The 15174-nt window shown below is 61.1% G+C and overlaps 1 protein-coding gene across 4 annotated transcripts in view; it reads right to left on the bottom strand.

Moving 5' to 3' along the window:
• PHF24 (PHD finger protein 24) overlaps window positions 1-15174 on the bottom strand; it is a 45795-nt gene that overhangs the window by 7001 nt on the left and 23620 nt on the right. For 2 of the 4 annotated variants that reach the window (XM_084628806.1, XM_084628805.1), the window contains 4 exons: window positions 12687-12889; window positions 4553-4719; window positions 4006-4107; window positions 2215-2526 (listed from right to left, as the gene is read on the bottom strand). In XM_084628806.1, the coding sequence (XP_084484932.1) occupies window positions 2376-2526; window positions 4006-4107; window positions 4553-4719; window positions 12687-12889 (623 nt within the window). In that variant the 3' untranslated portion in view covers window positions 2215-2375. Of the gene's footprint in view, window positions 1-2214; window positions 2527-4005; window positions 4108-4552; window positions 4720-12686; window positions 12890-15174 lie in introns of those variants that run through there. The other 2 variants (XM_084628808.1, XM_084628807.1) reach the window with 1 other exon arrangement.

Raw genomic sequence — 15174 nt, forward strand, 5'->3', positions numbered from 1 at the left:
CTGACTAGCCTGTAGTTCCCAGGATCCTCCTTCTTCCCTTTTTTAAAGATTGGCACTACATTAGCCTTTTTCCAGTCACCCGGGACTTCCCTGGTTCGCCACGAGTTTTCAAAGATAATGGCCAATGGCTCTGCAATCACAGCCGCCAATTCCTTCAGCACTCTCGGATGCAGGGCATCCAGCCCCATGGACTTGTGCACGTCCAGCTTTTCTAAATAGTCCCTAACCACCTCTATCTCCACAGAGGGCTAGCCATCTCTTTCCCAGTTTGTGATGCCCAGCGCAGCAGTCTGGGAGCTGACCTTGTTAGTGAAAACAGAGGCAAAAAAAGCATTGAGTACATTAGCTTTTTCCACATCCTCTGTCACTAGGTTGCCTCCCTCATTCAGTAAGGGGCCCACACTTTCCTTGGCTTTCTTCTTGTTGCCAACATACCTGAAGAAACCCTTCTTGTTACTCTTGACATCTCTTGCTAGCTGCAGCTCCAGGTGCGATTTGGCCCTCCTGATTTCATTCCTACATGCCCGAGCAATATTTTTATACTCTTCCCTGGTCATATGTCCAACCTTCCACTTCTCGTAAGCTTCTTTTTTATGTTTAAGATCCGCTAGGATTTCACCATTAAGCCAAGCTGGTCGCCTGCCATATTTACTATTCTTTCGACTCATTGGGATGGTTTGTCCCTGTAACCTCAACAGGGATTCCTTGAAATACAGCCAGCTCTCCTGGACTCCTTTCCCCTTCAAGTTAGTCCCCCAGCCCAGCCCAGCCCATCTGTGCTACGCGGCAGCTCCTGGCCAGCCCAGCCTGGCCACGGAGCAGCAAGCCCATGGGCCCTACAGAGCCCAGCATGCCGTGCTCCATCGGGGCATGAGGGGCTCTGCCTTTGTAGGGACCACTGGGGAGACAGGGTCCCCTCACCAGAGCCTGGCATGATGGACCTGCTAAGCAGGGGTCTACATTTCCCATCAGCCCCGCCCCATTGCACATCCCCTTCCTTCTGGCCAGGTAAGGGGACACAGAAACCCTATGAAAGACCCTGAACCAGGATCTGACTGGGCACCTAGGGGAAGCAGCAGCCACCTGGCAAGCCAGGAGCTGCAGAGAGGACCCCCCAGGAATTGGATGGAGAGTCCTGGATGGAAGGCTGTGACGGCCGGACATCACAGCTGGGTGCAGGTCTGTGTGGCAGCTGGCAGGGAGCCAGGGCAGAGGGATCCTGATTAGATACACTGCTAAGTGATCCTGGCCTGGGAGCCTGCACGCGCCTATTTGCTGGACGAGAGCCTGGACTGGAGAGGGCAGCCCAGGCATGGAAGAGCCACCCATGACCCTCGAGTGGGCTGCCCCCCAGACCCAACCAAGAACTGCTATTGCTCACCTTGCACCGTACCTGTTCAAACCTCGGTACCTAGGGTATCGGCAACCTTCCCCTTCCCTGCCTGCCCAGTAAAACACCCTTCCCTTAGCACATGTCTGAGTGATTATGGGAACGCCAGCCTTGTGCCTGCAGGGCCTTCAGTGCTTCTCAGTGTTTGTCTCCGAGTCGAGTCGCGGTGCAGCTGGCAGGCTCCTGGCCCTGGGGGTTGGGGCACTCCCGCCCTAAGCAGCTGCACACAGGAGCTCAGAGGGTAGCGCTCTGGGGCCTCCCCGTGATTCCCGGCCTGCGTAGCAGCCAGGGCAGTGGAGCCGGCAATGGGGGGGGCCGACAGGTGGCAGGGGCACAGAGTAGCACGTTTTCCAGCCCAGCAGCTGGTTTCTGCAGCGCTTGGCACAGCTCCAGCGTCTTCTGCCCGCCCACCTGCTGCGTCATGCTCCGACCTTTCAGGGCCCGACCCCGAAGTCCGGGGTTTGTCCGGCAGCAGCCGCGGAGCGGCTTTAGGGGTCTGTGCCTGTGCTGTGACTGTGGAAATGGAGGATCCTGATCTTAAGTTAACAATACTTAGCACCTCACAAACGTGAATGAGCCGTCCCACACCCCCAGGAGACAGGGCAGCACCATTTGTACAGGTGGGAAACTGAGGCACAGGGAGGGGAAGGGCCTTGGGTCACACAGTGCGTCGGTGACAGAGGACTAGAAACCAGGAATCCTGACGCTCAGTCCCCTGCTCTAACCACTAGCCCCGGCTCCCTCTTTCCTGGGCAGGAGAACGAAAAGGAAGAGAGGATTTGCGGACTATTCCATTTCAAAATGTATTCACTTGCCAGCAGATATCTGTCCCCTGGGAGGATTCTGCTAACGAGCCGGGCTCCCAAACACACCCACGCCTGGGTGCTTTAACCAGAGTGCTCCCGCCCGCCTGGGAAAGGGACGCCATCACACGATCCTTCCCGGGGCGGAGAAGCCGAGGCGTCTGGCAGACAGAGAGCCCCGCTCAGCCCTCTGTCCCTGCAGCTTTGCACTGATGGGACGCCGTTAACTTCAGCGATGAAGCTGGCCCTTTCTGCGTGGACTGAACGCCATGAAATACATGGAGCTCCAGCTTACCGAGGTGATTTCCCATCTGGGTGAATTTCCTCAACCACCTAGTGATTTTAATAGGAGACAGAACATTTTCTCCAGACGCATGGACTGGGGGGGGTGGGGGTGGGGGAGATAATTACACTGTCTGTCTCATATATCTATAGTGCTTTTCATTACCCTGGAGACGCTCCAGCTGCTTTCCAGACTGAATATAAAGGGATCACTCCCCTCACCACCACCCCCCACTACAGAAATGCAGCCACCTCTGGGGGGTAGCAATACATCTGTTTGCTGCTGGCTGTGATGGGAGACCATCAGCATGACGCTCCGGGCTGACGGGTGCAGCCCTGCTCTAGCTGTCATAGAATCATAGAATATCAGGGTTGGAAGGGACCTCAGGAGCTCATCTAGTCCAACCCCCTGCTCAAAGCAGGACCAATCCCCAATTTTTGCCCCAGATCCCTAAATGGCCCCCTCAGGGATTGAACTCACAACCCTAGGTTTAGCAGGCTAATGCTCAAACCACTGTCGAAGAAGGCCATCTTGATTAAGCTGCTCCTTTCTGTGGATTCCAGGAAAGCTGCTGAAGACAAGTTTTCCTGGAAAATGTCACCACTCTTGCAAAAAGGCACCGGAGGCTCTGTGTGGGCCTGTGTATAGAGCACTAGGGTGGGACTCTGGAGACCGGAGTTCTAGTCCTGGCTCTGCTCCTCGCCTACTGGGTGACTTTGGGCAAGTCACTAGACTTTCCCCATGTGCAAAATGGGGGCAAGGACACTGGTCGACTGGGGAAACGAGCTGCAATTACTACTGACCACAAGGAGGTACCAGCTCAGTCTGACCCGGCAGATGGCACCTCCAGCAGCCCATGCTGGCACACCGGTTTCTCGCCAGCACTATGCTTAGGAAGGAAAACTCCAGTGTACAAGGGGACTCGCTGGGTGGTCGGACTGCAGCAAAGGCTGGGGGCGTTAGAGTGGGTGCCAGGTGAACACCAGGCAACGGGGTGAGGTAGTTGTGAAACAGGCTCGTACTGTTTAGTCCTGAGAAAAGCAGGCTATGGGCGACCCACCGGATAACAGCCCTCGGCTGTGTCAAGGGCTGTTCTAAAGGGGACAGAGATCAATGGTGACAGGACGTAGTCTGCAGCAAGGGAGCGGCTGGTTGGCTCTTAGGAAAAGCTTTCTAACGCTCAGGTTGTTAAGCTCTGGAGCAGGCTCCCAAGGGAGGTGGTAGGATCCCCATCTCTGGAGGTTTTTAAGGCCAGGCAGGACAAACCCCCACCAAGGGGGGTCCAGGTTTACTTGGCAGGGGGCTGGCCTAGATGAGCTCTGCAGGACCCTTCCAGCCCCACCCTGCTATGATACCCCTTTAACACCCCACCCCCCCAGCAGTGGGGGGGGGCCCTCCGGACAAGCTGCACTGGGATGTGGGGGAGCCCGGCTAGCCTGCGCCGAGCAGAGCTGAACGGAGGCTGTGGCCATGGGCCTGGAGACTCCTGCGGCAGGACCCACCTTCCCTCCACGCCCCGCCCCACTCACCTGGATTCCTCCTGCTCTGTGCCCAGCAGGGTCTTCTCCTGGCTCTGGCTGCTGCCACTGCTGGCTGGGCTGCTCTCCGACATGGGCCCCACGTGGCTGATGCTGCGGAGGAGAAAGGGCATTTCCCGCCTTTGCAGACGTGCCCCTGGGCCACAGGAGCTGGGCTGGGAAGCCACCGGCGCCCTGGGGTAGCCTTATGACGAACGTGCGTTGCCAGGGCCGGCTGCGCTGCAGCTCTGCCCCACACGCTGGGCACGTGGCGTCAGGGGTGTGAGGGGAGATGGGGGGGCTCCCCATGCCAATCTCAGGCAGCTGGGAGGGAGATGGGGGGACGCAGAGGGAAGTGGGAGCTGTTGCTTGGGGGGATGCGGGGGGAGGGCCGGGGGGTCTGGCTGACGCTGGGAAGACACAGGGCAGGGGTTCCGGGTAGAATCGCCCCGCTAACTAACCCCAGGAGTTTGGGCCTCCTGGTGCTCCCCCGGCTCTGGGGTTCGTCCGTAGCATGTGTGGGGAAGGGTTCTCCCCCTGGGCAGCCCGGCCCCGTTACCTGACATTGCAGGACGGGGCCTCCTTCTGGTGCTTCCGAAACCACGTGTGCTGGGCTTTCCGGCACTCGCCCTCACTGATCAGCCCCTGGCCGTCCTGGTTGAGGGGCAGGAAGGTGGCTCGCGCCCGCTCCCGCTCCTTGGCTGTCAGTAGCCGTAGCAGGGAATTCTGCAGGAGGGAGAGAATGGAGGAGGACAGGGGGGCTGGCTGGAGCTCCTGGGCATGGCTGGAGAGGCTGCAGGGGGGCAAAGCTCCCCTCAGGCACAGGGACACAAGCCAAGGGGTTGGGTTCATCATAGCCATGCCAGCCCCAGGCAACACTGAGGGATGTCCTGGGCAGGTCCCTCTCCAGCTATCCCAGGCCGGGGCGGTGGGAATTCAGCCCCATCCTGGTGATTGGTGTGGGGAGAGGAGACCACACCTCAGCTGGGACGGCCACTGTCTCAGCCTGATGTACAAAGGGGGAGGCTGATCTAGTGATGGGGCCTCCATATAATCTACCCCTCTCGGGCGGACTGAGGGGTTCAAATCTGGGACTCTCTCTTAGCATGGGAAGGTATGAGCCTCTAGGGCTGGAGCAAAAGGAGAAGTTCCTTGGGTGCCTGCATTAGTAGGCTCTTATCCTCTTTTGTGGACCAGCCACTCGAAAATATGAACAGCCACACTGGATCAGACCAATGGGCCAGCTAGCCCAGTATCCTGTCTGCTGACAGTGGCCAGTGCTGGCCTCAGAGGGAATGAACAGAACAAGACAATTTTGAGTGATTCATCCCCTGTCATCCATTCCCAGCTTCTGGCAGTCCCGACGTTTACAGACACCCAGAGCATGGGGTTGCATCCCTGACCATCTTGGCTAATAGCCATTGATAGACCTGTTCACCATGCACTTATCTAGTTCTTTTATGAGCCCAGTTATACTTTTGGCCTTCACAACATCCCCTGGCAATGAGTTCCACAGGTTGACTGTACGTTGTGCGAAGAAATACTTCCTTTTTTTTGTTTTAAACCAGCTGCCTATTCATTTCATTGGGTGACCCCTAGTTCTTGCGTTATGAGAAGGAGTAAATAACACTTCCTTATTTATTTTCTCCACACCAGTCATGATTTTATAGATCTCTATCACATCCCCCCCATAGTCGTCTCTTTTCCAAACTGTATAGTCCCGGTCTGATTAATCTCTCCTCATATGGCAGCCGTTCCGTACCCCTAATAATTTTTGTTGCCCTTTTCTGAACCTTTTCCAATTCCAATAGATCTTTTTTGAGATGGGGCGACCAGATCCACATGCAGTATTCAAGGTGTGGGTGTACCATGGATTTATAGAGAGGCAACATGATATTTTCTGTCTTATTCTCTGTCCCTTTCCCAATGATTCCCAACATTCTGTTCCCTTTTTTGATGGCCGCTGCACATCGAGTGGATATTTTCAGAGAAGTATCCGCAGTGACTCCAAGATCTTTCTTGAGTGGTGTGACGATGTGACTCAGCAGGGAGGGGGGAGTGTTGACCTGGGAATGTGCCCTGGGGATGGGAGACCTGAGAACCTGTCACCTGAGCCAGGAGGGGGAGGGGGAGGTAACACCTCTGCCCAGGAATGTGAACAGAGGCTGCAGCAGGGAACCTGCTGGGTGAGTTTAGTTTCAGTTTGGGGCTGGGGAGAGGAACACAGGGAACCCCAGGGCTGGGGTCTAAGCTCCCTGCTCCCCCAGAAGGACGTGATTGAGGGGTCCTGGTTGTACCCACAAGCTCTGTTTTTGGACTGTGTTCCTGTTGTCCAATAAACCTTCTGTTTTACTGGCTGGCTGAGAGTCTCAGTGGATCCCAGGAAGAGGGGTGCAGGGCCTGGACTCCCCCACACTCCGTGACAACTGGTGGCAGCGGTGGGATCTACTGCACCCCGTGAACGGCGCTTCCTGCAGTAAGTGACTGGGGAGCAGTAAAACGAAGGGGAATTGACGGGGACCAGGCGTGCTGAAGATTCAGAGAGAGACGGTTTCGGGGGGCGGTTAACCCCTGGGAATGTGTGACCAGAGAGAAAGACTTTTGCAGTAACAGGGTCCCCCGGGGGATTGCAGCGAGCGGTCCCAGGGGCGGAGGAATCTGCAGCTCGACCCTGGCAAAGAGGTGGTGACCTCGAGAAGGACTGGCACACGAGGGGCTTTTCCTGGAAACCGTGGGAAGCTGCCCGGCCTGCGAGGGGCCAGCAGGGAGATGTACGCTAAACGCCTGAAGAGCGACCTGGTGGAGCTGTGCAGGCAGAGGGGGCTGCGCATCGGGAGGTCCACCAAGGAACAGCTGATTGCCCAGCTGGAGGAGAGGGATCGCTTGGATGACCCGATCCCTGTCCCTGAGGGAAGCCGCCCGGCAGACACAGCGTGGGCCCTGGGGCCTGACCGGGCTGGGAGGGGTCAGACTGCTGCTGAGGGCATCCCGAGACCCTTCCTACCTATGTCCGGGGGAGGGGTTGGGGGAAGCCCGGCGAATACCGAGGGCACCCTGACCCCGGCACCCAGCAGGGGATCCTCCCGGCGGAGCTCCCCATCCCTGGAGCGGAGGCGGCTGGAATGGGAGAGGGAGATGAAAATGAGGGAGCTGGAGGATCATGAAAAACAACGTCAACATGAGCGTCAGGAGAAGGAGAGGGAGCGTCAGGAGAAGGAGAAACAAAGACAGCATGAACTGGAGCTGGCCAGGCTGAGGAGTAGTGGGGCCCCGGCTGCGGCTGCGGTGAGTGCGGGGGGACCCAAGACTGCAAGGAACTTTGATAAGTGCTTCCTGGCCCAGCGGAAGGAGGGGGAGGACATAGATAGCTTCCTGACGGCCTTTGAGAATGCCTGCGAGATGCACAGGGTTGACCCTGCAGACAGGCTCCAGCTCCTCACCCCCTTACTGGACCCCAAAGCCGTGGAGGTGTACAGCCGGATGAAAGGGCCGGAGGCAGGGGACTATGAACTGTTCAAACAGGCCCGACTCCGTGAGTTTGGGCTGACCCCCGAGATGTACCGGAGAAGGTTCCGGAGTCAGCGTAAAACGCCTGAGGTCACCTACCTACAACTGGCCAACCGGATGCAGGGGTATGCCCGCAAGTGGACAGCTGGGGCCCGAGCTAAAGAGGACCTGCTGGACCTAATCGTACTGGAGCAACTGTATGAACAGTGCCCTTCCGACCTGAGGCTGTGGCTGGTGGACAAAAAGCTCGAGAACCCCCAGCACGCAGGGCAGCTGGCCGACGAGTTTGTGAACAGTCGGTCAGGGGGTAGCAGGGAGGAGTCCCAGAAGAACAGGCCCCCCCCGATGCAGAGAGAGAGTCACCAGGGGGCCTCCCAGCGGGGAAATAGGGAGAACCCCCTCCCACGGGGAACGCCTGGCGTCAAGACCGTCCGACCCGCTCGAGGGGACCAACGTGACCTGAGCTGCTATCACTGTGGCCAGAGAGGCCACGTACGGACCCAGTGCCCCGGGCTCAGGGACAAACTGAGCAGACCCAACCTACCCAGGGTTAACTGGGTAGGGACCCAGCTGGACGAGGGGCAGACGACCCAGGAAAGGGGGCCTACCAGTTTACCACCTGCCCCGGAGGGAAGAGTACCCCAGGCCAGCTCCACCAGAGGGCTGGAGGCTCTGGACTCAGGGTGCTCAGTTTACAGGGTGGGCGCGGGGCTGTCCCTCCGGAGAGAGGGCCTTGTTCCCCTGGAGGTGGATGGGAGGAAGGTCAATGGATACTGGGATACGGGCGCGGAGGTGACGCTGGCCCGGCCCGAGGTGGTGGCCCCAGATCGGGTGGTGCCCAACACCTATCTGACCCTGACAGGGGTGGGCGGGACCCCATTTAAGGTGCCCGTGGCAAGGGTACACCTGAAATGGGGGGCCAAGGAGGGCCCCAAGGATGTGGGGGTACACCACCATTTGCCCACTGAAGTTTTGATGGGGGGAGACCTAGAGGACTGGCCAAGCAAGCCCCAGGCCGCCCTGGTTGTGACGCGTAGCCAGAGCCGGCGAGGGGCACTGCGCCCTGACCTCGGGGAGGGTACCACACCGGAGGTGCAGGACCCTACCCTGGTGGGGAGGGAGGGCCGAGGGGCACGGCTCAGAGAGGCGGAGGCCTCGGACCTGGCCAGCGAGAGGGAACCGGGCCCCATCCCTTCCCCAGCCGCTGAGTTCCAGGCCGAGTTGAGGAAAGATCCCTCCTTGCGGAAGCTCAGGGACCTGGCCGACCTCAGTGTGGTACGGACCATGAGGAGAGGCTGCCAGGAGAGGTTCCTGTGGGAGAAGGGGTTCCTGTACCGAGAATGGGCTCCCACAAGGGAAGCAGAGTCCTGTGGGATCAGGAGGCAGCTGGTGGTCCCCCAGAAGTATCGCCGCAGGCTCCTGTACCTGGCCCATGACATCCCCCTCGCAGGGCACCAGGGAATCCGGCGCACCCGGCAGAGGTTGCTACAGAACTTTTACTGGCCCGGGGTCTTTACCACGGTCCGGCAGTATTGCCGATCCTGTGACCCCTGTCAGAGGGTGGGGAAGGCCCGGGACAAGGGGAAAGCGGCTTTGAGACCTTTGCCCATCATAGAGGAGCCTTTCCAGAAGGTGGCCATGGACATCGTGGGGCCTCTCAGCAGGACGACCCAGTCGGGGAAGAAATACATTCTGGTGGTGGTAGATTTTGCCACCCGCTACCCCGAGGCAGTGCCCTTAGCTTCCATTGAAGCAGAGACCGTGGCCGACGCGCTCCTGACCATTTTCAGCCGAGTGGGGTTCCCCAAGGAAGTCTTGACAGACCAAGGCTCCAACTTCATGTCGGTCCTGCTCCGGTGCTTGTGGGAGAAATGTGGGGTCCGGCACGACTGGGCCTCAGCTTATCACCCCCAGTCCAATGGGCTGGTGGAGAGGTTTAACGGGACGCTAAAGATGATGCTGAAAACCTTTATGAACCAGCACCCACAGGATTGGGACAAGTACTTACCTCACCTGCTGTTCGCATACAGGGAGGTGTCCCAGGAGTCTACCGGATTTTCGCCTTTCGAACTGTTATATGGCAGGAGGGTGAGGGGCCCCCTGGACCTGATGAGAGACGAGTGGGAGGGGAAGGCCACTCCCGATGGAGAGACAGTGGTGGAGTATGTCCTGATCTTCCGAGAGAGACTGGCTGAACTCATGGGCCTGGCCAGGGAGAATCTGGCCAGAGCCCAGAGGAAGCAGAAGGTCTGGTATGACTGCACGGCACGGGCCCGTGCCTACGCCACCGGGGATCAGGTGATGGTTCTCATCCCAGTGAGAAAGAACAAACTACAGGCCGCCTGGGAGGGCCCTTTCAAGGTCGTCAAGCAGCTCAATGAGGTAAACTATGTGGTGGAGCTGTCAAACCGGGCGCACCACCGCCGGGTGTACCATGTGAATATGATGAAGCCATATTATGCCAGGGGGAATGTGGTGTTGGCCGTGTGTGGACAGTGGGAAGAGCAGGGAGATGACCCTTTAGTAGATCTATTCCCTGGGACCAGAGCTGGTTTCCCCCTGGAAACAATTCCCCTCTCGGATCAGCTAACCCCTGCCCAGCAAGCTGAGGTCAGGGAGGTGCTGCATCCATACCGACAGCTGTTTTCCAACCAGCCTGGACGCACTAATCTGACTGTCCACCGGGTGCAGACAGGGTCGCACCCGCCGATAAGATGCTCCCCCTTCCGAGTCACAGGGAAAACTGCTCAGGACCTGGAAAGAGAGGTCCGGGACATGCTGGCTTTGGGAGTGATCCAGCCATCTGCCAGCCCTTGGGCCTCGCCGGTGGTGCTGGTCCCCAAAAAGGACGGGTCGGTCCGGTTCTGTGTGGACTATCGGAAGCTCAATGCCATCACTGTATCTGATGCCTACCCCATGCCCAGGCCGGACGAGCTCCTAGACAAGCTGGGAGGAGCTCGGTACCTTACCACCATGGACCTTACAAAGGGCTACTGGCAAGTGCCGCTGGATGCAGATGCCCGACTGAAATCGGCCTTTATCACCCCTCTGGGGCTCTATGAGTTCCTGACCCTGCCTTTCGGCCTCAAGGGAGCACCGGCCACCTTCCAGCGCCTGGTGGACCAGCTCCTGAGGGGGATGGAGAGTTTTGCCGTGGCGTATATTGATGACATCTGTGTCTTTAGCCAGACCTGGGAGGACCACGTGTCCCAGATTAGACAAGTGCTGGACCGACTCCAGGGGGCTGGGCTGACTGTAAAAGCGGAGAAGTGCAAGGTGGGGATGGCGGAAGTATCTTACCTGGGCCATCGGGTGGGGAGCGGCCGCCTAAAGCCGGAACCAGCCAAGGTGGAAGTGATCAGAGACTGGCCCGCTCCCCACACCAAAAAGCAGGTCCAAGCCTTTATTGGGATGGCAGGATACTACCGAAGATTTGTGCCCCACTTTAGCGCCATTGCCACCCCCATCACGGAGCTATGCAAGAAGGGGAAGCCAGACAAGGTGGTCTGGACCGAGCAGTGCCAGGTGGCTTTCCGGGCGCTGAAGAAGGCTCTGGTCAGTGGCCCAGTTCTGGCAAACCCAGACTTTGACAAGCCCTTTGTGGTGTTCACCGACGCCTCAGACACGGGACTGGGGGCGGTGTTAATGCAGGAGGATGAAAAGGGGGAGAGACACCCCATCGTGTACCTGAGCAAGAAGTTGCTACCCCGGGAGCAACACTACGCGGCCATCGAGAAGGAGTGCCTGGCCATGGTGTGGGCCCTCAAGAAACTAGAACCCTATCTCTTCGGGCGGCACTTCACCGTCTACACCGACCACTCTCCCCTGACCTGGCTGCACCAGATGAAAGGAGCCAACGCCAAACTCCTGAGATGGAGCCTGCTCCTGCAGGATTACGACATGGACGTGGTCCACGTGAAGGGAAGTGCCAACCTGATAGCGGATGCGCTGTCCCGGAGAGGGGGCCCCGAACTTCCCCAGGTCACTGGTCAGCGTGACCCCGCTCAGTTCAGTCTCGAAGGGGGGAGAGATGTGACGATGTGACTCAGCAGGGAGGGGGGAGTGTTGACCTGGGAATGTGCCCTGGGGATGGGAGACCTGAGAACCTGTCACCTGAGCCAGGAGGGGGAGGGGGAGGTAACACCTCTGCCCAGGAATGTGAACAGGGGCTGCAGCAGGGAACCTGCTGGGTGAGTTTTTAGTTTCAGTTTGGGGCTGGGGAGAGGAACACAGGGAACCCCAGGGCTGGGGTCTAAGCTCCCTGCTCCCCCAGAAGGACGTGATTGAGGGGTCCTGGTTGTACCCACAAGCTCTGTTTTTGGACTGTGTTCCTGTTGTCCAATAAACCTTCTGTTTTACTGGCTGGCTGAGAGTCTCAGTGGATCCCAGGAAGAGGGGTGCAGGGCCTGGACTCCCCCACACTCCGTGACAAGTGGTAACAGCTAATTTAGACCCATCATTTTATATGTATAGTTTGGATTATGCTTTCCAATGTGCATTACTTCGCATTTACTTTGAATTTCATCTGCCATTTTGTTACCCAGTCACCCAGTTTTGTGAGATCCCTTTGTGACTCCTCACAGTCTGCTTTGGTGTGTTGGGTATGAACCCTGGAGATTGGTGCTCTAAAATAACTAAGGTAGATAGCTAGATAGATAGAGGGGGTGGATGGAGATAGATAGATAGATAGATAGATAGATAGAGGGGATGTGTGGGGATGGATAGATAGATAGATAGATAGATAGATAGAGGGGATGTGTGGGGATGGATAGATAGATAGATAGATAGATAGATAGATAGATAGAGGGGATGTGTGGGGATGGATAGATAGATAGATTAGATAGATAGATAGATAGATAGATAGAGGGGATGTGTGGGGATGGATAGATAGATAGATAGAGGGGATGTGTGGGGATAGATAGATAGATTAGATAGATACAGGGGGTGTATGGGAATAGATAGATGATAGACGATATGGGGAGGGCCGGACACACAAACAGAAGTTGGGCACAAAGAGAGATCTCGAGGAATGGGCAGCTCATTGGGATGGGGAGAGGCCCTGGGGCAGTCTCTAGGATGCTCAAGGATCCCCCTGGGCCTCCACGGGGTGCCCAGCCCCCGCCCTGTGGCATTGCCCAGGGGGCCCGGCTCCGTGCGCTCGTGGGGGGGGGGGGCTGTCTCAGTACCTGTGGCCGGAGTTTCTGCAGCAGCACGATGGACTCGTGGGAGAGGAAATCCGGCCACTCGACGTGGCCCTTCTTGTCGGGGTCCAGCGCGGAGAACTGCAGGGCAGCTCGCTCCTCCTGCTCCTCGCTCATCGGCCTGTCCAAGTGGCGCTGGTGGGCCAGGTGCTTGTAGCGCAGGAATCTGTCCTGCATCAGGCAGGTCTCTGCAAGGCCAAGCCCGGCGCCCGTCAGCCCTGCGCTGCGCCCAGGGGAGAGCGCTGACCCGCGGGTCCCGCCCAGCCAAAGGAGCCGGCGCCCGTCAGCCCTGCGCTGCGCCCAGGGGAGAGCGCTGACCCGCGGGTCCCCGCCCAGCCAAAGGAGCCGGCGCTGCCGCCAGCCCTGCGCTGCGCCCAGGGGTGAGCGCTGACCCGCGGGTCCCCGCCCAGCCAAAGGAGCCGGCGCCCGCCAGCCCTGCGCTGCGCCCAGGGGAGAGCGCTGACCCGCGGGTCCCCGCCCAGCCAAAGGAGCCGGCGCTGCCGTCAGCCCTGCGCTGCGCCCAGGGGAGAGCGCTGACCCGCGGGTCCCGCCCAGCCAAAGGAGCCGGCGCCCGTCAGCCCTGCGCTGCGCCCAGGGGAGAGCGCTGACCCGCGGGTCCCCGCCCAGCCAAAGGAGCCGGCGCTGCCGTCAGCCCTGCGCTGCGCCCAGGGGAGAGCGCTGACCCGCGGGTCCCGCCCAGCCAAAGGAGCCGGCGCCCGTCAGCCCTGCGCTGCGCCCAGGGGAGAGCGCTGACCCGCGGGTCCCCGCCCAGCCAAAGGAGCCGGCGCCCGCCAGCCCTGCGCTGCGCCCAGGGGAGAGCGCGGACCCGCGGGTCCCCGCCCAGCCAAAGGAGCCGGCGCTGCCGTCAGCCCTGCGCTGCGCCCAGGGGAGAGCGCTGACCCGCGGGTCCCCGCCCAGCCAAGGGAGCCGGCGCTGCCGTCAGCCCTGCGCTGCACCCAGGGGAGAGCGCTGACCCGCGGGTCCCGCCCAGCCAAAGGAGCCGGCGCCCGCCAGCCCTGCGCTGCGCCCAGGGGAGAGCGCGGACCCGCGGGTCCCCGCCCAGCCAAAGGAGCCGGCGCTGCCGTCAGCCCTGCGCTGCGCCCAGGGGAGAGCGCTGACCCGCGGGTCCCCGCCCAGCCAAGGGAGCCGGCGCTGCCGTCAGCCCTGCGCTGCACCCAGGGGAGAGCGCTGACCCGCGGGTCCCGCCCAGCCAAAGGAGCCGGCGCCCGTCAGCCCTGCGCTGCGCCCAGGGGAGAGCGCTGACCCGCGGGTCCCCGCCCAGCCAAGGGAGCCGGCGCCCGTCAGCCCTGCGCTGCGCCCAGGGGAGAGCGCTGACCCGCGGGTCCCCGTCCAGCCAAAGGAGCCGGCGCTGCCGTCAGCCCTGCGCTGCGCCCAGGGGAGAGCGCTGACCCGCGGGTCCCCGCCCAGCCAAAGGAGCCGGCGCTGCCGTCAGCCCTGCGCTGCGCCCAGGGGAGAGCGCTGACCCGCGGGTCCCCGCCCAGCCAAAGGAGCCGGCGCTGCCGCCAGCCCTGCGCTGCGCCCAGGGGAGAGCGCTGACCCGCGGGTCCCCGCCCAGCCAAAGGAGCCGGCGCCCGCCAGCCCTGCGCTGCGCCCAGGGGAGAGCGCTGACCCGCGGGTCCCCGCCCAGCCAAGGGAGCCGGCGCTGCCGTCAGCCCTGCGCTGCACCCAGGGGAGAGCGCTGACCCGCGGGTCCCGCCCAGCCAAAGGAGCCGGCGCCCGTCAGCCCTGCGCTGCGCCCAGGGGAGAGCGCTGACCCGCGGGTCCCCGCCCAGCCAAGGGAGCCGGCGCCCGCCAGCCCTGCGCTGCGCCCAGGGGAGAGCGCTGACCCGCGGGTCCCCGCCCAGCCAAAGGAGCCGGCGCTGCCGCCAGCCCTGCGCTGCGCCCAGGGGAGAGCGCTGACCCGCGGGTCCCCGCCCAGCCAAAGGAGCCGGCGCTGCCGCCAGCCCTGCGCTGCGCCCAGGGGAGAGCGCTGACCCGCGGGTCCCCGTCCAGCCAAAGGAGCCGGCGCCCGTCAGCCCTGCGCTGCGCCCAGGGGAGAGCGCTGACCCGCGGGTCCCCGCCCAGCCAAAGGAGCCGGCGCTGCCGTCAGCCCTGCGCTGCGCCCAGGGGAGAGCGCTGACCCGCGGGTCCCCGCCCAGCCAAAGGAGCCGGCGCTGCCGCCAGCCCTGCGCTGCGCCCAGGGGAGAGCGCTGACCCGCGGGTCCCCGCCCAGCCAAAGGAGCCGGCGCTGCCGTCAGCCCTGCGCTGCGCCCAGGGGAGAGCGCTGACCCGCGGGTCCCCGCCCAGTCAAAGGAGCCGGCGCTGCCGTCAGCCCTGCGCTGCGCCCAGGGGAGAGCGCTGACCCGCGGGTCCCCGCCCAGCCAAAGGAGCCGGCGCTGCCGGCGCAATCACGCCGGTCCGCTCCCCAGCCGGGACCTGCAGCCAGGCCTCCCGGGGTCCCTTGCCACCCCAC

Source organism: Lepidochelys olivacea, assembly GCF_965140295.1.
Source record: "Lepidochelys olivacea isolate rLepOli2 genome assembly, chromosome: 5".
Classification (NCBI taxonomy): domain Eukaryota; kingdom Metazoa; phylum Chordata; order Testudines; family Cheloniidae; genus Lepidochelys; species Lepidochelys olivacea.